Genomic DNA, 25,814 nt, shown 5'->3' with positions numbered 1-25,814 from the left:
TATATATACATATATATGCATCTTGGTTGTTTTTTAATGTTTTAAATGTATATTTTTGAGAGAGAGAGAGAGAGAGAGAGAGAGAGAGAGAGAGAGAACGAGTGAGGGAGGGGCAGAGAGAGAGAGGGAGACACAGAATCGGAAGCAGGTTCCAGACTCTGAGCTGTCAGCACAGAGCCTGACATGAGACTCAAACTCATGAACTGTGAGATCATGACCTGAGCTGAAGTTGGATCCTTAACCAACTGAGCCACCCAGGCACCCCTTGTTTTTTTTTTTATATACATTCAGCTACTTTATGTCTTCTGAAGGGAGAATTTAATACATTTACATTGAAAGTTGTTATTGATGGATATGTACTTACTGTCATTTTCTTAATTTATGACTATGTTTTTTTAAATTTTTTTAATTTTCATTTTTATTATTTTTTAATAGTTTATTGTCAAATTGTTTTCCATACAACACCCAGTGCTCTTCCCCACAAGTGCCCTCCTCCAACACCACCGCCTCTTTTCCCCCCTCCCCCTTCCCCTTCAACCCTGTTCATTTTCAGCATTCAATAGTCTCTCAAGTTTTGCGTCCCTCTCTCTCTCCAACTCTCTTTCCCTCTTCCCCTCCCCCTGGTCCTCCATTAGGTTTCTCCTGGTCTCCTATTAGACCTATGAGTGCAAACATATGGTATCTGTCTTTCTCTGCCTGAAATATTTCGCTTAGCATGACACCCTCGAGGTCCATCCACATTCCTACAAATGGCCAGATTTCATTCTTTCTCATTGCCATGTAGTACTCCATTGTATAGATATACCACATCTTCTTGATCCACTCATCAGTTGATGGACATTTAGGCTCTTTCCCTGATTTGGCTGTTGTTGAAAGTGCTGCTATGAACATGGGGGTCCATGTGCTCCTATGCATCAGCACTTCTGTATCCCTTGGGTAAATCCCTAGCAGGGCTATTGCTGGGTCATAAGGGAGTTCTATGGATAGTTTTTTGAGGAACCTCCACACTGTTTTCTAGAGCGGTGGCTATGTTTTTTTTTTTAATGTTTTTGAGAGCGTGAGAGCATGAGCTGGGGAGGGGCAGAGAGAGAGATGGAGACAGAGGATCCGAAGCAGGCTCTGCACTGTACGCATAGAGCCCAATGTGGAGCTCAAACTCATGAACCACGAATTCATGACCTGAGCCAAAGCTGGATGCTTAACTGACTGACCTACTCAGGCGCCCCAAATTTCTGGCTATTTTTACTACGTGTGTTCCTTCATCTGTTGCTCTTTCATTTGTAGTTTGATGACTTTAGTAGTATGCTTAGATTCCTTTCGCATTATATTACATTTCTACCATGGGTTTTTGCTTTGTGGTTACCATGAGGCTTACACATAACTTGTAACAATCTATTTTAAGTTGATTAGAACTTAAGTTTGAATGCATTCTAAAGCTCTGAATTTCTTCTCTCTCTCCTTCATTTTATGTTTTTAATGTCATAATGCACATGTTTTAATCTTGTGTATCCCTTAATTACTGTAGGTAAAGTTATTTTTAGTACTCATGTCTTTTAACTTTGATCCTAGCTTTATATGCTCAATCTACTACCTTTACTATGTAATTTATTTTTACCAGGGAGTCTTTCATAATTTTTTTGTTATGAATTAGTGCCGTTTCATTTCAACTCAAAGAACTAACTTTAAGAATTTTTGTAAGGCTGGTTTAGTGGTGATGGACTCCTTTCCCTTTTGCTCATCTGTAAAACCTTTATCTCTCTTTTAATTCTGCATGATAACTTTTACTGGGTAGAGTATTCTTGATTGGAATTTTTTTTCTTCCGCACTTAGAATGTGTTGTGCCACTCCCACTGTCCTGAAAAGTTTCTGCTGAAAAATCTTGCACTTAACAAGATATTTTTCTTTGTTGCCTTAACATTTGAATTTTTAATTCTGCTGTGTCTTGATATGTAGGTCTCTGTGGGTTTCTCTTACTTGGACTTTCGGTGCTTCCTGGATCTAGATAGATGTCTGCTCCCGTACTCTGGTTAGAGAAGTTGTTAGCCATTACTTCATCAGTAAGTTTTCTGCCCCTTTCTGTCTCTCTTCTCCTGCCAGGACCCCTCCCCTCAAGGTGAATATTTCTCCAGTTGATGCTGTCCCTCAAGCTATCTTCACCATTTCCATTCTTTTTTGTTTTTATTGCTGTGATTGTGTTCCATTGTTTTGTGTGTGAGCTCCCTGATCCTTCCTCATCTAGTCTGCTGTAGAACCACTCTGGTGGTTTCAGTTCATTTATTGTATTCTTTAGCACTGTGACTTCTCTTTAATATTTCATTATATTTTTTTAACTATGGGTTGAAGTTCTCACTGTGTTCATTGATTCTTCTCCCAAGTTGGGGAAGCACCTTTATGATCATTACTTTGAACTGCTTATCAGGTAAATTACATATTTCCATCATTTCATTGAGTTTTTTTTTAATTGAATTTACTTCTTGAGAATCCACTGTATGCCAATGTCACATTCTCTTTTCTCTGGATATTTTTCCCCTAGTTATATTTAGATATAATTGACCTACGTCTTTGTATGAATTTAAGGTGTACAGCATAATGGTTTGACTTACATATATTGTGAAATGACCACCACAATAAGTTTAGTTTGTCTCCATCAGCTCATGCATAAATAAAAATGGAGGGTTGCATGACTGGCTCAGTCAGGTGAGCATCCCGACTCTTGATTTCAGCTCAGGTCATGATCCCAAGGATGTGGGATGGAGTCCCACATCGGGGTCTGCACTCATCTGGAGGCTGCTTGATATTCTCTCTCTCTCTTTCTCTCTTTTCCCTTCTGCCCCTTCTGCTGCTCATGTATGTTCTCTCTCTCTCAATATAAATTGAATAAGTAAATAAATAAATAATAAAATGGAAGGCAAAGAAAGAGAAAAAACTCTTTTCCTTCTGATGTGAACGCTTAGGTTTTATTCTCTTAACAACTTTCATATATATCATACAGCAGGTGCTAACTATACTCATGTTGCAGGTTACATCCCTAGTATGTATTTATCTTGTAATTGGAAATTTCCATCTTTTGACCACCTTTCTCCAATTCACCCTCCCTCCAACTCTCCCCCAGGGTAACCACAAATTTGATGTTGATGATAGGTCTATCAGTTTGGTTTTTTGGGGGTTGGTGTTTTTTTTGTTTGTTTTTTGCATTTCACATAGAAGTCAGATCATACAGTATTTGTCTTTCTCTATTTTATTTAGAATAATGCCCTGAGGGTCCATTCATGGTGTTGCAAATGGCAAGGTTTCATTCTTTTTGGCCTTTCATTGTGTGTGTTTCTCCCATTTTCTTTATTCATCCACCAGCAGACACTGAGGTTGTTTCTATATCTTGGCTACTGTGAGTAATTCTGGAATGAATACCTTTGGAGTTAGTGTTCTTGTTTACTTTTGATAAGTATCTAGTAGAATTGCTGTATCATATGGATCTATTTTCAATTTTGGGGGTAATCTCCCTACTATTTTCCATGACGACTGCACCAGTTTATATTCCCAACAGTGCGCAAGGGCTCCCTTTGCTCCACATCATACCAGGACTTGTTCTCTCTTACCTTTTTGCTGAAGGCATTCTAACAGGAGTGAGGATACCTCATTATGGCTTGGATTTGCTGGTGATTACTGATGTTGAGCATCTTTTCATGAACCTTTTGATCTCTTGTGTATCTTTTTTGGAGAAATCTCTATTCAAATATTTCCCATTTTTAGTGAGATTATTTGTGGTTTTTTTGTGTTGTTTTGGTGTGGTTTTCCTATTGAGTTGTATGAGTTTTTTTATATATTTTGGATTGTAACCCCTTAGCTATATGGCTTACAAATATTTGCCCCAGACTGTAGATTGTCTTTTCCCTTTTTTTAATTGTTTCCATTGCTGTGCAGAAGCTTTTTAGCCTGATGAAGTCCTACTTTTTATTTTTTTGCTTGTGCTTTAAGTGCATATCCAAAAAAAATCAATGCCAAGACCCATGTCAAGGAGCTTTTTCCTTAATTTTCCTTCCAGGAATTTCATGGTTTTAGGTCTTATATTTAAGTCTTTAATCCATGCCAAGTTAATTTTTGCAAGTGGTATAAGAGTCTAATTTCATTCTCTTACATGTGAATATTCAATTTTCCCCAGCACTATTTATTGATCAGACTGTCTTTTCTCTATTGAGTATTCTTGCATCCCTTGTCAAATATCAGTTGACTGCATATACTTGGGTTTGCTTCTGGGCTCTTGAGTCTGTTGCATTGATCTACGTGTCTGTTTTTATAGCAGAACCATCCTGATTTGAGTCTGCATCTGCTTTGTAGTATAATTTGAAATCAAGAAGTGTAATACTTCCCACTTTGTTCCTCTTTCTCGGGCTTGCTTTGGATATATGGGGTCTTTTGTGGTTCTATATAAATTTTAAGATTTTTTTTTCTACTTCTGTTAAAAGAATGGCAATGCAATTTTGATATTGATTGCATTGAATCCATAGATGGCTTTTGGTAGTATGTACATTTAAACAATATTAATTCTTTCAATCTATGAATACAAATTACCTTTTCACTTAATTGTGTTTATTTCTTTCATCAATACCTCTTAGTTCTGAGTAGAGATCTTTCACCTCCTTTGTTTATCCCCACATGTTTTGCCATTTTTGATGCTATTATAAATGGGATTTAGCTATTTTTCAGATAATTCATTAAGTTAATTTTCTTATATTGTAACTTTATTGAATACATTGATTATATCTAACATTTTTCTGGTGGAGTCTTTAGGATTTCTTATATATAAGATCATGTCACCTGCAAATAGAGAAAATTTTACTTCCTTTCCAATTCTAATGCCTTTTCTTTCTATTGCCTGATTGCTCTAGTAAGGTCTTCCAGTACCAGTTGAATAGAATAGTATAGTTGAAATAGAAGGGGCACCTTTGTTTTCTTTGTGATATCAGGAAAAAGTTTTCAACATTCAACCATTTGGTATGAAATCAGCTTTGGGCTTATTATATATGCCCTTTACTATGTTGAGGTACATTCATTCTATACCTAATTTGTTAAGAGTTTTTAATCATGAGTGGATGTCAAATTTTATCTAGTCCTTATACGGCATCTATTGACTTTCTTCTTTTAATCTGATGTATCACATTGGTTGATTTGCATATGTTGAAAATTCCTGCATCTCAGGAATGAATCCCACTTGATCATGGTGCATTATTCTTTCATTGTGCTGCTTAATTTGGTTTGCTAGTATTTTATTGAAAATGCTTGCATCTGTATTCATCAGGGAGTATGTAGTTTTCTGGCAGTAACTTTTTCTGGCTTTGGTATCAGGGTAATGGTGGCCTCATAAAATGAATTTGGAAGTATTCCCCACTTTTCAGTTTTTTGAAATAGTTTGAGAAGTATTGGTTTTAATTCTTCTTTAAACGTTTGGTAAAATTCACCAGTGAAGCCATCATGTCCTGGGAATTTCTTTGTTGTGAGCTTTTTGATTACTGATTCAACCTCCTTACTAGTAATCAGACTGTCCACTTTTTTTTTTTTACTTTTTTTTGATTGAGTGTTGGTAGTTTGTATGTTTCTAAGAAGATTTCCATTTCTTCTAGATTGTCTAGTTTTTTGGCATGTACTTGTTCATAGTAGCCTATATTTCTGTGGTATCAGCTCTAATATCTTTTTCATTTATAATTTTGTTCATTTTGATCCATTTTTTCATAGGTTAATCAGGTTAAGATATGTCAATCTTGTTAATCTTTCAAAGAACCAACTCTGGTTATTTTTTTCTGTTTTCCTGTTCTATATTTAATTTACTTCTGCTCTAATCATTATTTCATTCCTTCTAACTTTTAGCTCAGTTTGTTTTTCTTTTTCTAGTTTCTTAAGGCATAAAATTAGGTTGTTTATTTGGGAAAATTCTAGCTTCTTCATACAGGCTTTTATTGCTATGAATTTCCCTCTTAGAACTGCTTTTGCTGTATCCCATATGTTTTGGTATGTTGTGTTTCCATTTTCATTTGTCTCAAGATACTTTTTTATACTCCCTTTCTTATTCAGAACAGTGGCTATTCAGGGGAGTGTTTGATTTCCATGTATTTGTGTGTTTCTATTTTCCTCTTGTTATTGACTTCCAGTTTCATACCATTATGTGCAGAGAAGATACTTGGTAGGATTTTATTCTTGAATTGGGTAAGACTTGTTTTGTGGCTTAATATGTGGTCTATCCTAGAACATGTTCCATGAGTTGTGGAAGAATGTGTTATCAAATAGAATGCTCTGTATATGTCACTTATGTTTTCTAATGTTTATTTTGAGAGAGAGAACATGGGCAGGGGAGGGGCTGAGAAAGAGAAGGAGAGAGAGAATCCCAAGCAGGTTCCATTCTGACAGTGCAGAGCCCAACGTGGGGCTCAATCTCACAAGCCATGAGATCATGACCTGAGCTGAAATTGAGAGTCAGATGCTCAATCAGCTGAGCCACCCAGGTACCCCATGTATATGTCAGTTAGGTCTGTTTGGTCTGTAGTATTATTCAAATCCACTGTTTCGTTATTATCTTTGGAGAACAAATGATCTCTCCATTGTTGAAAAGTGGGATATTAAAGTATCCAACCATTATTGTATTGCTGTTTATTTGTCTTTTTAGCTGTCTTAGGTTTTGCTTTATGTATTTAGGTACTCTGATGGTGGGCACATAAATATTTTCAATTTTTATATCTTCTTGCTATATTGATCCCTTTATCATTCTATAATGAGCTTTGTCTCTTTTTACCATTTTTAGATTAAAGTCTATTTTGTATGATAAAAGTATAGCTACTTCTTTTTTTGGGTTACATTTACTTAAAATATCCTTTTTCATTCACATACTCTTGAGTCTATGTGTGTCTTTAAGGCTAACATGAGTCTCTTGTAGGCTGGATACAGCTGGATCTATTTTTTAAAAAATCCATTCAGCCATTCTATATCATTTTATTGGAGAATTTAGTTTGTTTATATTTAAAGTAATTATTGATAAGAAAGTACTTTCTACTGCTATTTTGTTAATTGGGTTTCTTTTAGTTGTTTTGTTTTTGTCACTCCTTGATGTTGTTTTCCTGTTTCTTTGATGTCTTGTGGTAGTTATTGTTAAGAAAGTACTTTCCATTCTGTCCCACAAGTCCTGCAGACTTTACTTCTTTTTCATTCTTTTTTTCTTTTTTCTCCTCTCAGAGATAATTTCAAATGTCGCAACTGCCAGGCCATTGATTTTTTTTTCCCTTCTGCATGGCCAAGACTGCTTTTGAAGCTGTGTTTGGAATTCTTCAGTTACATTACTTTTTTTAACTCTAGAATTTAATTGTTTCTATTTCTTTGTTGAATTCTTATCTTATTCATGCATTGCTGTATTAATTTTGTCGTCCATATATTCTTGTAGTTCACTACACTTTAGGAAATTATTCTGAATTCTGACAGTTCATAGATTTCAATTTCCTTTGGATCATTTATTAGAGTTTTATTAGTTCCCTTTGGTGGTGTTGGTTTCCGTTGGTGGTTTTTCATGATCCTTGATTACTTATGTTGGTATCTATACATTTAAGTAAGTGTTCTCTTCCAGACTGTGCAGGTTCATTGTGGCTGAGACCGTTCCTCAGCAATAAGCCCAGTTTTGGTTTTTTGGATATGTCTGCTGATAATGTCTTTGGGCAGGTAGGGCCTGCCATTAGGGTCTATTTTGGGGCAGGCAACAGTTTGAGTTCTAGGGTCAGTGGTTGGGGGTTGGGGTGTGTGCGCCACTGCTGAGAATGTAAGTCTGCTGGCTTGGTTCCCTGCCCAAGGGATCTGTAGGATGGGCTTCACCATTGCCTGGATTCTCTGGGCAGGCTTATTAGACAGGACTGGATTCTATACTCGGCAGTAGGGGAGCTATGAATTAGCCTCCCTGTTCTGGTGGGGCAGCAGGACAGAGCCCAGGGCTTGGACCTGAATCAGGCAAGAGTGTGCACTGAATATCGTAGTCAGGTGAGGCTACCAGTTTCACTCTGCAGACAGGGAAAGCCATGGGCAATGTTGTCTGTTCGAGTGCCGCTCTAAGCAGGGTTGTTAGCTAAGCTATGCAGCATCCCTTCTGCTGTGGTAAGGTTCCCTGGTTGAACGGTCTGAAGGCTGTATTCAGCCATATGTGGGGCTACAAATTTGTGGGCTATGCATTAGTTTCTCAGCTTGGATGCAGTGGGAGCAGCAGCTCCGAGGCCACTAATGCTCTTTAGTTTTGATCTTGTCTCAAGCCGACCCATACTTCAAGCTCCATGGCTGAACAGGGCTTCTGTGTGTGTTCTGGGGACAATCAGCTCTGCCCCATCTACCTCCCACCTCTGGAGTTGCTGGGTTATATAGCATCCTGGCATTCTTACTGATCTTCCCCATTTGATGGAGGTTGAAGCCATAGTCCATAGCTGGTGGGGCCGTGACTCACGCCCCTGCCTGGGTAGGACTGGGAGGCTTCATTTACAGCAACTCTCAAATTTTCCCAAAGAGGCTTTCTGTTCAGGAGTGGCTGTGAGCCTTCATCCATACTGGTGGGACAATGAGTTAATTCCCCTGTGTGGGCACAGCAGTGAAAACCTCCAGAGAGAGCAAGCGAGCAAAGATGGCATCTGCTGGCCTATGTCCTAGGCCATCTCTAGAGGGCTCTAGGTGTGTGCCAAACCTGAACCGACCTCTTTAGCCAACGATCCAGGACAAAAAGGCTTCTTTCACAGAAATTCTGGGGTTGTACTTCAGTCTGCTGCCCTGGGGATGAGGACCCAGGAATGCAGGCTTTCCCAGCCACCAGAGCCAGGCCGTCAAGGGACATCCTGGGAGTAGCAGCCACAAAAATGAGGGCACCGGACATAAAAACTGGGGCACTGGACACTTACAGAGCTCCACTCCAATGCATGTTGTTGCTCTGGAGAGTGCGAGAGTGAGAGCAAGAGCATGAAGAGACAGGGCCTGCCCTCAAGTTCTCCAGAAAGGTTGACAGCCTGCCCTTAGCGGTGTGTTTAATTGGAAGCCCACCCTTCAGGCTGCAGCTGTGATGATAAACCAACAGGCCTCTTCCAGGGAATGGCTGAGCTCCTGGATCTGCTCCCTCTTGCTGTGCCTGGTGGGGCTGCTCGTGTAAGCCTCGCTGGACACCACAGCTGGGTGTTACAGAGGTGCGCCCTGGCGGCAGCCATCAAAGTCAGGTTACTAGACAAGGGAATAAGCTCTTTCTTGAAGATTCCAGTGAGGTGGAATGAGGCAGAGTGAGAGCACAAAGATTGCATCCACTAGTGCCTGTCCCCGGAGAGTACCTCTGTAGGCCCTTAGATGTCTACCAAACCAGAAGCCTGCCCCTCAGGCCAAACCTCCTGGACAAGCAGATGATTCTCTTTCTCAGAAAGGCCGCAGGTGTCTTCCAGGCTGCCGTCTGTCCTGTGCTGTAGGAGGTGTGGTTCACCAATAACCGTCTTTCCAATTATTATGGTCCCTTGGGACCCAGGAATGCAAGCCCCTACCCCCCTACCCTCCACCTCTGGAATCCGGTGATCAAAGGGTATCCTGTGAGCAGCAGGCATAAAAACCAGGTCACTAGATTTAAACACTAGGGCGCCAGATGAAGATTGAGACCTTTTATTGCTGTGTCTTTTCTTACTGTGTTTGGGCATGAGAAGCTCAGGGCAAGGGCATGGATGGTGGGGGAGCAAGGGCAGATAAGGGGACTCTGGAAGTGTGCTTCTCTCCTTGAAAACACGAATAAGAATTCTCTGGGGCTGGTTTTGGATACTGTTAGGATGTTAGGCTCATGCAAATTCATACCCCACCTAGAAATCCGCAGACCGCCATCTTGCTTACATTTTCAAAATCTTATTGCCAAACCATTTCTGAGTGATTTCTCCAGGAGGGTGTCTAGGTTTTATAACACTAGTTGAACCCCGATTTCTCACCTGTGTTCAAGACCACTGGAGTAAGCAAATAAACTTCCCTAAACAGAACAGTGCTGTTCTGTCAGTCTTTAGGGAGTCTCTCTCTTGCGTTTGTTCACGCCTCAACGGATTTTTTTTTTTCAGCAAGCACAGTGTGGCCTGGATCTTCGACACATCACTGTGGTGGAGCTGGTAGGTGTGTTCCCGACCCTCATCGGCAGGATAGGAGCAAAGATTATGCCTCCAGCCCTAGCTCTGCAGCTCAGGTAAGCGGAAGTCCTGTCCTTAAATTGTATCCCCTATGAATTTTTCAGATCATGTTCCCTCCTTTCTTACTATTCAGTATTGATTCCAAGTAACCTTCAGTGTTTGTTTTTAATAATTTTTTTAACATTTATTTATTTTTGAGAGACAGAGACAGATCATGAGCAGGGGAGGGGCAGAGAGAGAGGGATACACAGAATGAGAAGCAGGCTCCAGGCTCCGAGCTGTCAGCACAGAGCCTGACGCGGGGCTCGAACCCACGAACTGTGAGACCATGACCTGAGCCGAAGTCAGATGCTCAACTGACTGAACCACCCAGGTGCCCCAGTGTTTAATTGCTTTTAGTCTGAGAGTTCCATAACCATGCTAATTGGCAAGGTGCTGCTTGTCCAAATATCATGCCATGGGGAGTTTCCAGTGTTCTTTTCTTGTCCCTTCTAACTAGGTGTCTTTGCTTTGTCTTTGTTTTGGTTTTCTTTCTGCTTGGTGGAGGTGGGCTGGGAAGAGAAGAGCCTAAATAAAGGACCCGTGCAGTCCTTTGTCTTGTTAGGAAAGCAAGCGTCCAATTAGCCTTTCCAGGCTTGGCCTCTTTTTCCTCCATGTTTCCAGGGCATTTGTCCAGACCCCCATTTTAACAGCTGTATTTTATTTTGGTAATGCTTATAAAGCTAGAATCATGGAGCTCAAGCTCTGTATAAATAGTGCAATTAAAAAAAAAAAGAATTCAACAGCCAAAGATAATTTCAGAACACTTTCAAATGTTTACATGCATCTCTTGAACACTGTGAAAAGGAAAACTGAGTTGAAGAAAACTCAAAGTCTTGCTTCCTCACCCATCCTTTTTCTCACACAGTGCAAGGGGGGGTACTTTGTTTATAGCCTATAACTGCTACGCTTCATATTGAGGGTCCCAGGCTGATGGTGGCTCCACCATCTTGTCGCGTCAACACTTGGAACACATGACTTCCAGGTGTCTGCAAAAGGTGAGGAGAGTAAAACCAAACATCACCACTCTTTCATGCTAGAAGCATGAACTTGCTCTCAGCAAGTCCGTTGGCCAGAACTCGGCACATGATTGCAATTGAACTTCAAGGCAGGCTAGGAAATGCAGTCTTTCTGTATTCCCAGGAAGAAGAAAATGAAAGAGGACTTGATGAGCCCCACCACAGATGTTCAGAGAGGTTCACAGAGATTCCTTGAGAGATTATACGTTAGAACAATGTCCTTAGCCAGTGATATCGATTGACACAATAGATTCTTTGTGTATTTTTTTCTTTGTCTATTTTCTGTCTGCCTTTTGAGCCCCCCCCCATCTCTAATTTATACATCTTCACCCAGCGAGAGTGCCCCATCCATACCCTACACCAAGGTAAAGAACTCAAAGGGTAAGGGATGGAAAAAGAAATGAGGTTACCTGAATTATTTTTAGTTGGCCGGAAGGAGGAGAAGGCGGGGTAAACTCACAAGCATCTACTTGCTATGTTCGCTAGCACCTCTCTAGAATCTGACACTTTGAGATCAGTGCCGGATCTCCCCAACAGTGCCCCACCCCATGTTGGAGGTGAGTGGAGGCAATGAGTCTAAACTGAAACACGTTTACTATTTCCAGGAGTGAAAGTGGCCTCTAAGAGTGTATTTACAGTTATATTTCAAGCTTAAAATAGCACACGTTGAGATTATGTGGACATCTGACAATGTGTAACAGAAGTTCCCAAAGTAGGTGTTTGAAGTTGTTGGTAATTTAGAACTCCCTGCTCATACCCTGTGTTAAAGGTTTTTTAGAAAGCCAGTCACAGAATTTGCCACGTTTCTCTTTGGACTGCAGATCTATAGAGAGAATCTTGATAAAATGTTTATGTGATTATAAACTATTGCAATTTGAAGAGCAGAAAAATATGATTCAAGAGAAAAACTCTTTTCGGGTTGCATATGGTGGGGCTACTGTAGGCCTTGGCAGGCTGAGGATGATTTGAGCAACAAAGAAGTTGCACGTGTGAATCACGCAGTGGTTCTCAAACTTTAACCTGCCCTGGAATCCCCTGAGGCAGTGTAGTAACGTAGAATGCGGTTCCCCCCCGCCCAGAGCGTGTGATTCAGAAGGGCTAGGATGGGGCCTGAGAATTTGCCTTTCTAGCACGTTCCTGCTCCAGGTCCCTGTACCCGTGTTGTTGAAGCTGCTGCTAAGGATCGCACTGTGAGAGCCACTGGCCTAGCATTTCACCAAAGGCTTCACAGCCTTGAAATGGAAATTTTGCAAAGCAGCCCGTAAAAAGAGGGCCAGTCATCACTGTGTAGCCAGAAGACAGTCCAGGGAGATGGCACGCAGAGATGATCCATCACATGCATTGTCTAAGGGACTCGGTGTCAGGCTACATGTCCCCTTTATCGGACCTATCAGTGAGGAATGAGGGACTTCACAGATGGATGCTTTATCTTTTTCCCTTTGAATTCCACCCCAGAGTGTACTGCGGATGAAAAGAGCCAATTTAGGCAAAGAATGGGAAGCGTGAAAGAAAAGGAGATGCAGAATGCCTGCCGGGAGAATCTAAAAATTCTCCTGTCTGGGTAGAATACTATTTTCAAATAGCACTGAGGCCAGGATAAGACAATAAAAGGCATCGGCAGTGCCTAGTGTTGTGAAGACACCCCCTCCCGGCTACCTTGCTCTCACGTAGTTTTAGAGATGAAGGCAGGGGCAAATTCATGTTCCCTAGACTAACTTTCCAGCAATTGCAAGGGTGATAGGGACCAAGAATGCCATGCTTTTTATATCCATGTCACTTTTGAGTTATCATTAACACTATTAAGCTATACACCTAATGATTCAGTGTTTATATATATTGCAAAATGATCATCATGCTAAGTCTATTTAACATCAGTCACCGCACGTAGTTACATTTTCTCCCTATGAAGAGTAATTTTAAGATTTAATCTTAACTACTTCCAAATAAGTAATACAGTATTAACTATAATCACCATGCTGTACATTAATCCCCATGACTTATTTTTCATGAACTCAAAGATTTTAAATAATTTATTAAATCTTAAGTCAGAGTTTGTTTTTTACCCCCAAGATTCTTAGATTCAAGTTAGTTAACATGTATTGTGTAGCATTGGTTTCAGGAGTAGAACCCAGTGATTCATCACTTACATATAACACCCAGTGCTCATCCCAACAAGTACCCTCCTTAAGGGCCATCACCCATTTAGCCCATTCCCCACCCACCTCCCAGCAACCCTCATTAAGACCCATGATTTATTTTATAAGTTTCTACCCTTTGACCCCCTTCACACATTCTACCTACCCCTGGCCCCCTGCCTCTGGCAACCACTAATAAGTCTTTATATCTATGAGATTTTTGTTTTGTTTGTATTTGTTGTTTTAGATTCTGCATATAAGTGACACAATATGGTATTTGTCGTCTGATTTATTTCACTTAGGATAATGTCCATAAGGTCCATCCATATTGTCACAAATGGCAATATTTTTCTTATAGCTGAATAATATTCTAGTTTCTGTATGTACCATATTTTATTTATCCCATTCATCCATTGATGGACTTTTAGGGTGTTTCCATCTCTTGGCTATTGTAAATAATGCTAGACTAAAGATGAGGGTGCATATAGGTTTTCAAGATAAATACCCAAAAGTGGAATTGATTGATCATATAGGTCTTAATTTTTTGAGGAACACCCATATGGTCTTCCAAAGTAGCTGTACCAATTTACATTGTCACCAACAGTGCCCACGTGTTCCCTTTTCACCATATCTTCACCAATACTTACTTTTTGTGTTTCTTGATAATAGCCATTCTAACAGACGTGAAGTGATATTTCACTGTGGTTTTGATTTCCATCATGATGTTGAGCATCTTTTTCTTTATCTGATGGCCATGCTTATGTCTTCTGTGGAAAAAGGTCTGTGCAGTTCTTCTGCCCATTTAAAAATTTTGTGTTCTTTTCTTATTGAGTTGTAGGAGCTCTTTATATATATTGGATTTTAATCTCTTATCATACATGAGTTGCAAATATTTTCTCCAATTTAGTAGGTGGTTTTTCATTTTGTTGATAATTTACTTGGCTATACAGAAACGTTTTTATTTGATGTATTCCCACTAGTTTATTTTTGCTTTTGTTGCCTTTAATTTTGGTGTTAAATCCAAAAAAATCATCACAGTGATGATGAACTTACTATCTATTCTTCTAGGAGTTTTATAGTTTCAGGTCTTATATTCAAGTCTTTAATCCATTTTTTTTGTCTATTTTTGTATACAGTGTATGATAGTGGTCCATTTTATTCTCTTGTATTTGGCTGTCCAGTTTTCCCAAAATGATTCATTAAAGAAATTGTCCTTTCCCAATTGTAAACTCTTGGCTCTTTTGCCATAAATTAATTCACCATATATATGTATGGACTTATTTCTGAGCATCCTATTCTATTCTGTTGATCTATATGTCTGATTTTATGCCAGTAAGTATCCTACTGTTTTGGTTACTGTAGCTTTGTAATATAGTTTGAAACCTCCTGGTTTGTTATTTCTCAAAATTGTTTTAGCTATTTAGCATCTTTTGTGCTTCTATAAAAATTTAAGGTTTTTATGTTCTATTTCTGTGAAATATATAATTAGAATTTTGATAGGGATTGCATTGAATCTGTAGGTTGCTTTGGGTAGTATGGGCATTTTAACAATATCCCTATTCATGAGCATGGGCTATCTTTCCATTTTGTGTGTGTGTGTTCTTCAATTTCATTCATCAATGTCATATATAGTTCAGTGTTCTGGTTTTCTTCACCTCCTTAAATTTATTCTTAGTTACTTTATTCAATTCATGCAATTGTGAAAGTGAGTGTTTCCTTAATTTTCTTTCTGATACTTCACTATTAGTGTAAAGAAATGCAAAAGATTCTTGAATCTTGAAAAAAAAAACAAAAAAACTAACCTTACACCTAAAGGAGCTAGAAAAAGAACAAACAAAACCCAAACCAGCAGAAGGAAGGAAATAAAAATTAGACCAGAATATATATAGAAACTAAAAGAACACTGGAATAGATCAGTGAAACACAGAGATACTTTTTGAAAAAATTAAATTGATAAACCTCTAGCCAGACTTATCAAGGAAAAATGGGAATGGACTCAAAGAAAATCACAAATGACAGAGGAGAAATAACAACCAACTGCATAGAACTACAGTTAAATATTATGAAAAACTATATGCCAAAAAAAATTGGACAAACAGGAAGAGATAGAAAACTTGAACAGAGTGATTACCAGCAAGGAAATTGAGTGTGTAATCAAAGAACTCCCAACAAATAAAAAGTTCAGGGCCATATAGCTTCACAGGCAAATTCTACCACACTTTTTTTTTTTAAATGTATTTTAAGTGAAAGAACATAAGCAAGAGAGGGAGAATCCCAAGCAGGCTCCACAGTGTCAGTGCAGAGCCCGACTGTGGGGCTCAAATTTCCAAACCATGAGATCATGACCTGAGCTGAAACCAGAGTCGGACGCTTAACCAACTGAGCCACAAACATTTAAAGAAGAGTTAATACCTATTGTTCTCAAACTACTCCAAAAAAGAGAAAAGGAAGGAAAACCTTCACATTGATTCTATGAGGCCAGCAGTACCCTGATACCTAAACCAAATATAAACACCACGAAAAAGAGAACTACAGGCCAATATATCTGATGAACACACAGACAAAAATCCTCAAAATACTAGTAAACCAAATCAAACAATACATTAAAAAAAAACCATTCACCATAATCAAGTGAGATTGAATCCTGGGTTGCAAAGAAGTTTCAATATTCACAAATCAATCAGTGTGATACATCATATCAATAACAAAGGATAAAAACCATATGATCATTTCAATAGATATAGAAGGACAATTTGGCAAAGTACAACATCCATTCATGATAAAAAAAAAAAAAAAAAAACACCTGCCTCAGTATCGTGAAGACCATCTGTGAAAAACCCAAAGTGAATTTCATCCTTAATGGGGAAAAACTGAGAGCTTTTCTTCAAAGATCAGGAACAAGACAAGGGTGTCCACTCTCACCACTGTTTTTCAACATAGTGCTGGAAGTCCTAGTCACAGCCATCATACAACAGAAAGAAAGAAAAGGCATCCAAATAGATAAGAAGAAGTAAAACTTTCACTATTTGCAGATCACATTATACTATATAGAGAAAGCCCAAAAGACTCTCAAAAAACTGCTAGAACTGATAAATTCAGTAAAGTCACAGGATACCAAATCAGTGTACAGAAGACTTTTGTATTTCTGTACACCAATAATGAAGCAGCAGAAAGAGAAATTAAGAAATAAAAATCATTTACAATTGCACCAAAAGCCATAATCTATCTAGGAATAATCCTAACCAAGGAGATGTAAGGCCTGTGCTATGACAACTATAAAACACTGATGAAAGAAATTGAAGATGACACAAAGAAATGGAAAGACATTCCATGCTCATGGACTGGAAGAATACTGTTAAAATGTCTATTTTACCCAAACAACCCACACATTTCATGCCATCCCTATCAAAATACCACCAGCATTTTTCAGAGCTAGGACAAACAATCCTGAAATTTGTATGGAACCGCAAAAGACCACAAATAACCAAAGCAACCTTGAAAACGAAAAGTAAAGCTGGAGGGCGTCACAATTTCAGGCTTCAAGATCTATTACAAAGCTGTAGTGATCCAAACAGTATTGTGCTGGCACAAAAATAGACATGCAGAACAATGGAACAGAAAGAAATCCCAGAAAGGAACCCACAACTCTATGGTCAATTAATCAATGACAAGGAAGGAAAGACTATCCAATGGGAAAAAGACCATCTCTTCAACAAATGGTGTTGGGAAAACTGGACAGCAACATGGAAAAGAATGAACCAGACCATTCTTACACCATACACAAAAATAAGCTCAAAATGAATTCAAGACCTAGATGCGAGACATGAAGCCATAACTATCCAGCAAACAAGCAGTAACCTGTTTGACATCAGCAATCACAATTTCCTTCCACATGTCTCCTGAGGCAAGGGAAACAGAAGCAAAAATAAACTATTGAGACTTCATCCAAATAAAGGGCTTCTGCACAGTGAAGGAAACAACAAAACTAAAAGGCAACCTATGGAAGGGGAGAAGATATTTGCAAAGGACATATCTGATAAGGTGTGAGTATCCAAAATGTATACAGAATTTAGACAAGTCAACACCCAACTTTTAAATGGTCAAAAGACATGAACACTTTTGCAGAGAAGACATATAGATGGCCAACAGACACATGAAAAGATGCTCAACATCACTGCTCATCTGGGAAGTGCAAATCAAAACTAAAATGAGGTATCACCCTCACTCCTGTCAGAATGGCTAAAGTCTACACGGGAAACAACGGGTGTTGGTGAGGATGTGGAGAAAGGGGAACCCTCATGCACCGTTGATGGGGATGCACACTGGTGCAGCCACTGTGGAAAATAGGATGGAGGTTCCTCAAAAAGTGAACAATAGAACTCCCTCTCATCCAGCAATTGCACCACTAGGTATTTACTCAAAGGATACGTTTTATATTTTTGATGTCACGACAGTATCTTTTTCTTAATCTTGGGTATCCCTTAACTTATCATAGTTATTAGTTTTACTACTTTTGTATCTTAATCTTTATATCAATTTGAAGTGATGAATCCACTCCCTTTGCTATATATTTACCACCGAGAGCCATACTTTCATATGTTATGTTGTTAGTAATTCATGCCCATTCTTCTCAGCATAAAGAAGTCCCTTCACCATTTCTTGTAAGGATGTTTCCGTGGTGATGAACTCTTTTAACTTGTCTGGGAAACTATCTCTATTTCAATTCTGAATAATTTTGTTGAACAGAGTACTCTTGTTTGGCAGCTTTTTTTCTTTCAACAGTTTGTAAGCCAAAGGGAGAGGCACGATACGTTCAAAGTCTCTGCTGAAAAGACATGCTGATAGTCTTATGGGGAATTCCACATATTTAACAAGTGTTTCTCTTGCTGCTTTTAAGGTTGTCTCCTTTTCTTTGACATTTTAACTATAATGTGTTTTGGTGTGGGTTTCTGATTTCTTATTTTCAATTCTCCTTGATCTGGATGTCTATTTATTCCCCGTGTTGAAGTTTTCAGCCTCTCCCTCTCTTCTCCTTCTGGGACCCCTTGCATATGAACAATGAGACCGTGTTTTATGTGAATAGTCTTCCATATGTCCTTTAAAGCTATTTTCATTGTTTGAAATTTTTTTCTTTTTGATTTTCTGAATGGGTAAATTCTTCTGCCCTGTCTTTTGAGTTCACTTATTCTTTTGCTTCATCTAGTTTGTTGTTGAATTCCTCGAGTATTAGTTATTGAATTCTTCAGCTCTGACTTCTGTCTGGTATGTCCTTATATTTTTATCTTTTTTGAAATTCTCACTGTTCTAAACCATTCTTTTCCCAAGTTCAGTGAACATTTTTATGATCATTACATTGAACTCTTTTTCAGGTAAATTACTTTTCTCCATTTCATTAACGTTTATTTTCTGAGGTTTGATCTTGCTATTTTGTTCAGAACATACTCTTCTGTCCCTTAGATCAAACAGCCATCTCTCTCGGTGTTGAAATAATGGTCTCAGGCAGGAGATACTCTTTATTGGTCACCCGTGCTCTAGCTTTTGGTGGTCTCTCAAACCATTCTGATTCTCTAAGCAGGCTATTTTATTTTCAGTCGATTCCAATATTTGAGAGTGTGCCAATAGGCGTCAGTGTATGAAAGACCAGCATCTCAGCACTTACATTCAGGCTCACTGGAAGCCAGACTCTCAATCAGCACATGACTGATGGAAAGGGTGGATGGATAGTGCTGCGGGACTGGGAAGTGTTAGCTCCACTGGCCACCTGACGTAGTGACTGGGAGGTGTCCTCTGGGCGGCAGTCACAAAAGTTGGGGCCTCAGGCGCTGTATAAGCTCTTCTCTGGGACACACTTGTGAGCTGTGGTGAGACAAAGGGAGAGCTCAAAGATGGCATCCCGTGGTCTATGTTTCCAGGGGCCCCTTTGAAGGCGCCAAGAGGTGTTCTAAGTCTAAAGCCTGCCCTTCAGGATGAAGTTCCAGGATAAACAAATTGGGATATTTGGAAAGATGGGGCCTGCTGTAATCTGCACAGTGCCCCAGAGGGGAGGCGCTGCCAAGAACTGTCTGCTTGATTGTTACAGTCCCGTGGCACCCAGGAGTGCAAGTCCTTTCAGCCGCTGGAGCCAGGAGATCAAGCGGGATCTTCTGGGTAGCATCCGTGAAAAGCACGGTACTAGATGTAAAAGCTGGGGCACCAGGCATACGTGAGCTCCCGGGCAATAGAAGCTAGTGCTCTGGAGGGCAGCAGAGGGAGAGGACAAAGACAGCATCTCCCCTCCGAGGTCTCTGAAAGGTTTACAGTCAGTCCGCAGATGTGTATTGCATCCGAAGCCTCTCCCTCATACTGTAGCTATGATGACAAGCTATTCGTACTCTTTCACAGAAAGACTGAACTCCCAGGGCTGATCTTCTTGCTGTCTCCTGAGGGTGCTTGCTGTCCTACGGGGCCTGCAGGCATACGCAACCCTGGCCCAAGAGCCAGATGATGTAGAAATGTCCCGGCAGCAGCATCGAGGAGCCAGAAAAGGGATAAGCTCCTTTAACACACCAGTGAGCTGTAGGGAGGCAGCTGGAGAGGGCAGAGATGCTGTCCTCCAGCTTGAGCTAAGCAGAGGGGGAGGGCACGAGAGGGCACTCACTGAAAAAAGGGATAAAAAGACAAACAGAGGGGGAAGGGGACAGAGCAAGGGAGAGACAGTAATAAGGAGATGGTTAGAGGGAGAGGGGAAATGAGCAAAGGAGAAAGACACACAAGGTGACACAAATACAGAGGGGTACAGAAAGAGAGACATTGGCAGAGAAAGGGGTAGAAGTGGACACGTAGAGAGACATACACACAGACCAAGATGGATACAGATAAGACAAGAACAGAGATGCAGTGAGAGGGATGTAGAGAGAGGTAGGGAGGAAAAGAGATGGGAGAGAAGGGGAAGCTGGGACAGAAAGACACACACAGCAAGACCGAGACCTACAAAGGCAGAGAGAGAGAGAACAGACGTAAGAAAGACCCACCAACATAGGGAAAGGGTGGCACAGAGAAACGGAGAGAGGATGGAGAAAAGGAGAATCAGAGAGACAGCAAGAGATGGACACACGCACACAGAGAAGGAGAGGGAATGGGAGAGAGAAACGGAATATGAGCGTGCACAAAGGACAGATGGAGAAAGGATGAGTATGACAAACTGAAAGCTAGGGAGCAAGAGATGGCAGGAGGGAGAGCATCAGGAACAGAATGGGAGCAAGAGAGCTGGAGTGTGCAAGCCAAGGAGCAAGGAATGGGTGGAGAGGCCATGCCCACCAGTTATAGAAGGTAGGCTAACACAAAGATGGCACCTGCTGGCTGGAGGGTGAAGAAGCAACCCACAGGCCAAAAATGAAAAGAAAAATAGATGGCTTCCACTGCCTTTAGCAACATAGAGGTATGGTGTGAAAATGGCACCCAGAAGCCTCTGAACCTGGAGAGTATCCCTCAGGCCCCTGCCCCTCAGTCACACACTTAAAAATTATCAGAGGAAGAGCACCTGCCGGGCCCACTGGGTTAAGTGTCCAACTCTCGTTCTCGGTTCAGGTCATGATCTCACAGATTGAGCCCCGTGTGGGGCTCTGTGCTGACAGCAAGGAGCCTGCTTGGGATTCTCCCTCTCTGCCCCTCCCCTGCTCACGTGTGCGTGCGTGCTCTCGCTCAAGGAGCCTCTTTCACCTGATGTCTGGGTGCTTTTCCAGTGGCTGCTTGGGGCTGCACCTCGGGGTGAATTTGCATGTGAGTCCTATAAGAACCATTTCTCAATTTACCACAGACCTACAGGTCTGGGGGGTTTTAGCCCTCTTGGTTGTCAATGCTAGACATTTAGGGGCCTCTCTCATGTGCAGGTCTCAAAAGATAGGGTTCCCCAAGTGGGGTGTGAACACTTTGGTCCTTGAGGAGAAGCTCCAGGTTTTCAGTTCCCTCCTGACTTGGGGGTCACTGCTAGGGGCGTGGACTTTTTGGTGAGATTGTGTCGCAGCTTCTCCTACCCGTTTGGATGTGGCTTTCTTCTCATTTCCTGAAATGCTGGAGTCGCACTGCATGGTTTCAGGTTTATTTTTTTTCCCGAGGAAATTGTTCCAAATGAAGTTGTAAACGTGTCGTGTCCATGAAAGGAGTCAGGATCTTCTTCCATCTTGAATTGGAACATCCCGTGTTATTTTTGAAGGCTAGAGTATTCTTCAGGAAGAGCTCATTCCAATCTGATGACAGGCATTTATGTAACGCCAACACAGTGCTGGCACCACCCTTCAACCTGTGGGGTGGCCCATCCTCCATCTCCAAGATTTCTGTAGTCTCTTGGCCACTGTGAGATACATTCTAGTGACTGTTGATTGATAGCCTGCTGACCTGAACGCTCATTTCTTCCCATGGTAGTTTTTCAGGGCACAAGGCTCACATGAGGAATGTGCGTGGTAGCAGAGGGTGGCATCACGGGAGGTTTCCAGCCTACCCTCAGAAGCACTGTAACACCAAACGTTCCACTTCCTCAGTGGTTGCCTTAGCCCCCCCGGCTCCAGCCAACACAGCATTGCTTGGCGTTTTCCTCCCTCCAAACCGGTTTTCTTTCCTACTCTTGTTTTCTGGTACCCCTCTCCTCTCCCCCAGAAAAAACCTAACTATTCCTCTTTGTAAGGATGCAGAGCAGTTTCTCCATTTTGATTCACGTCGTGGTCTACAAATACTCATTAATGCATTTCTCAGCCATCTACTGCCTCAGGAGACATGATGAAGATATTTTAATGTCTGTCTTTTATTTCTCGTCACTAGCAATGGATTAGCAATTTAGCTTCCCAATGAGATAAAATATAAATTATTCTCATCTTCCCTGAAACTCCCTCTTAAAAGGCAGAAGAAAGTGTAGTCAGTTTGGATTTTTAGTAGTGAATATTTCTCCCTTGATCCTTTTGTGTGATGAAAAACTATTTCACTTTAAATACAGACGGCAGTGTATATTCTGCCTTGCACAATGTCTAGATAACTAAGTTAAGAAATAAAATTGAGACTGAGTGGGCTTATTTTTTCAATGGGCTCAGCCTACCAGGTTGCTTGCTTTCTCGGGCTTATTTAATCTCAACATGTTTCTGTTGATATAAAAATAATTTACCCAGTAAAAATTCTAGTGTGGTAGAGTAGAAAAATCATCAGACTTTTGAGGTAACTTTGATTTTTTTCAGAATTATGTGAGGTACATATTATAATTAACCGAATTAATACTCCTACGGCATGGACCACATTTAATGCAGATTAACTGCAGTCCTGAGCTGGCTACTGAATAAGCCCGAATGGGCCAGAAGTACAATGTTTAGAAACTCATTTCAATCAACTTCACCTCATCCAGGGTTCCTCAACCTCGTACTATTGACCTTTGGGACTGGCTGATTCTTTGTTGGAAGATACTTTCCTGTGGGTGGCAGTATATTAAGCAGCATCCCTGGCCTCTACTCACTAGAGGCCAGAAGCACCACCTCACTGTGACAACGAAAAATGTGTTCAGACATAGCCAAATATTCCCTAAAGGGTAAAATCACTCCCACTAACCACTGACCTAGGTCCAGTATGTACATGGCTTTGCGAACCTAGTCTGCAAATTTCAGTTGACTCCAATTTAAGGCAAAAATATTGGTATTGTTGGACATACCTCATAGCAGCTGTTGGCAGAGAGCACCAATGCAGTCCTAATATCTTCCTGATCACAATAAAGTAGTGCTACCCAGGGCGCCGGGGTGGCTCAGTAGGTTAAGCATCCGACTTCAGCTCAGATCGGGATCTCACAGTTCATGTGTTCGAGCCCCACGATGGGCTCTGTGCTGACAGCTCAGAGCTTGTAGCCTGCTTCAGATTCTGTGTCTCCCTCTCTTTCTCGCTCTCAAAAATAAACATTAAAAAAATGTAAAGTAGTGCTACACAACCTTATATGTACAATACCTGTCATCTAGGCATCTTGCTAATAATGCATATTCTAATTTGATAGGGTTGGGGTGGAGCATGGGATTCTCCATCTCTAACAAGTTCCCATGTGCTGGCTGTCAGTCCAAGCACCATACTTTGAGTAGCAAGAGCCTTTACATGAGTAAGTCCTTCATGGTATTAAGCCTTTCTCTGCATACAGTGTTGCTATAGGGCTCTGGCTGGTCCAATAGAACCCTTGGAAATCAGGTTGGACACTCACCTCTTTGTCGGCCCTAGGTTGTTGCTGCGAATCCCACTCTACTCCTTCAGCATGGTGCTCGTGGATAAGCATGGCATGGACAAGGAGCGCTACGTGTCCCTGGTGATGCCTGTGGCCCTCTTCAACCTGATTGACACTTTCCCCTTGAGAAAAGAGGAGATGGTCCTGCAAGCGGAAATGGGCCAGGCCTGTACCACCTGACGCGACGGTTCCTCTCTTGGCAGTTCTTCTTCTTCTACAGCGTGCCCTGCACACGGAAGGCCTTAAAAATATCCTTGATGTACAGATTTTTATTTGTAATTTTTAAAGTCTATTTTAATATGAGCTTCCTTTGCACTTAAAAATTGCCATGATGCTTTTTGTACTCGGAAGCGTACCAAAAAATTATGAATAGGATATTTACTCTCTTTGTTCCATTGTGGCTGGTTAATTTTATAGAGAAATTACAAACCACGACCGTACATGTGCTTTTGATGTGTTATTCAGTGTAACACAGAACTTACTTCTATTTTGTTTTTTTTATATAAAATGTATTAATAAAATATTTTGGAGCAAATTTTATTAAAATTCATTTTGTGTTTCAAGCACAAGCCGTACTTGCTCAATGTGGTCAGGGATTTTAGGACTGATTCTTAGTGGTGCTTTAGGAATAGAAAAATATAATTACTTTGGTCAGGAGGCACTCAGCTGAGCTGGGAAAGCTGTGCTTTAAGGTGGCAGAGTAGCTGATTAAAGCAACAAGCCAAAAATTAAGGAGTTAAGCCTTTAATCACCAGCTGTGATCATATAAATCGGAGGCTAAAACCAGAGGAAGCACCAATTCTCACCTTTCGTTTTTCCCCAGTGGGGACCACTGTACCAGTCAAAGGTCAAGTAGATCAGCAAAGATATAGGGGTCATCACCCTGTTGAGGGAAGTCCATGTTTTGGGACCCTCCACTTGAAGATAGCGCTACTAAGTCCATGGCCACACCCAAAGCCACTGGTGTTAAACAAACACTTCCTCCCCCCTCCAACTCTGCCACCACCTTTTTATTCCCAGCAGCTTTTTCTATGCTTGTTCTCACCACCTTAGCAGCCAAAACTTTTGCCGTAGCACTACTTTTTAGGGGGGAGAAAGCCTCTTAACTACTAACCACTTGAAACAGACATTCATAAGATGGAATAGACAGATCCTGAGCTCACCCCATCTGGTGGGCACACCAAGGCATCAACTACATGTGTACGAACATGTATATGTACTAACTCTGCAAATCACCTGAAGACTGGCACAACACCTCTTCCGCAGCTAGTCAGAGAGGGAAGGCCATAGCATAAAGGGCAAGAGGAGTAGACATGTGGTTAGGAATCAAACCTGTGGCACAACTAACTGCAAGGAGGAGGGACATCACAAACGCAGAGGAGCAAGTCGATTAGACCCCATACCAGGCACCCCTGGCACTGGGAACCTGTACTGGGAAGACTAGTGCCCATAATGTCTGGCTATGAAAACTATTAGGGCTTAACTCTGGGAGAGTCCAAAAGCAATAGGAAACGAAGTCCAAGTTCCTGCCCTTAAAAAGCCAACATACTAAAAACTCGGCCCAAGACACAGTTTGATAAACACCTGGGGTATACATCAAGGAGACTGATCCACTAATCTTAGATCATGTTTCAGAGGAGCAGAGATCTGCAGGAGATTCCTCCAGGAACAAAAGTGCTGGTAGGCACCATTTTTCTTGCCCTTCTCCAGCCTAGAGAGCCAGATGCCTGTGGGAATCAAGTGTAACACTCTCCACCGATCTTGTTAGGATTGCATGCTCCACCCTGGCCATCTCCTGTGCAACCACCCTATTCAATATGCCCACCTCCAATGTGACTCCTGCCCTGCCTCACCTGGCAGGCGACCCTGGCTCGACTGTCACCACTCCAATGTGATTCCTGCTGCCACACCAGTACACTCTCAGTTCCAGCAGCCAGACCTTGTGGCTAGCTGTTCATGGAGTGAGCCCTGCCCTTCGGTGCACCTGCAGTTGTGTCAGAAAGGCTAATGGCAGACAGTGAGGCTGATTACTGGCCTTGCCTATTAAGGAGGCTGTGGTGACTACAGCCGAACATCTCAACAGCACACACAGCAACCCTACCTAATACGTTCACAGCAGGCAAAAAAGGTTATTGCAGACAGCAGACCTGGAGGCAACCATGGCTCAACCACAACAGGAGAGTGCCCACAGCTGACATGGGACACCCCCAGAATGTCTGAATCTGGCATGCAGGTGGGATTGTGCTAGAAGGCACCACAG

The 25,814-nt window shown here is 41.2% G+C and overlaps 1 protein-coding gene across 2 annotated transcripts in view; it reads left to right on the top strand.

Moving 5' to 3' along the window:
- SRPX (sushi repeat containing protein X-linked) overlaps window positions 1-24,092 on the top strand; it is a 104,026-nt gene extending 79,934 nt beyond the window's left edge. For both annotated transcript variants that reach the window (XM_029930138.1, XM_029930136.1), the window contains 2 exons: window positions 10,080-10,201; window positions 23,551-24,092. In XM_029930138.1, the coding sequence (XP_029785998.1) occupies window positions 10,080-10,201; window positions 23,551-23,734 (306 nt within the window). In that variant the 3' untranslated portion in view covers window positions 23,735-24,092. The remainder of the gene's footprint in view (window positions 1-10,079; window positions 10,202-23,550) is intronic.
- The last annotated feature ends 1,722 nt before the right edge of the window (window positions 24,093-25,814 follow it).

The sequence above is a fragment of the Suricata suricatta genome, chromosome X, assembly GCF_006229205.1.
Source record: "Suricata suricatta isolate VVHF042 chromosome X, meerkat_22Aug2017_6uvM2_HiC, whole genome shotgun sequence".
Taxonomy (NCBI): domain Eukaryota; kingdom Metazoa; phylum Chordata; class Mammalia; order Carnivora; family Herpestidae; genus Suricata; species Suricata suricatta.
Note: the sequence above shows the minus strand (reverse complement) of the source record. Positions and strands in the feature narration are given on the sequence as shown.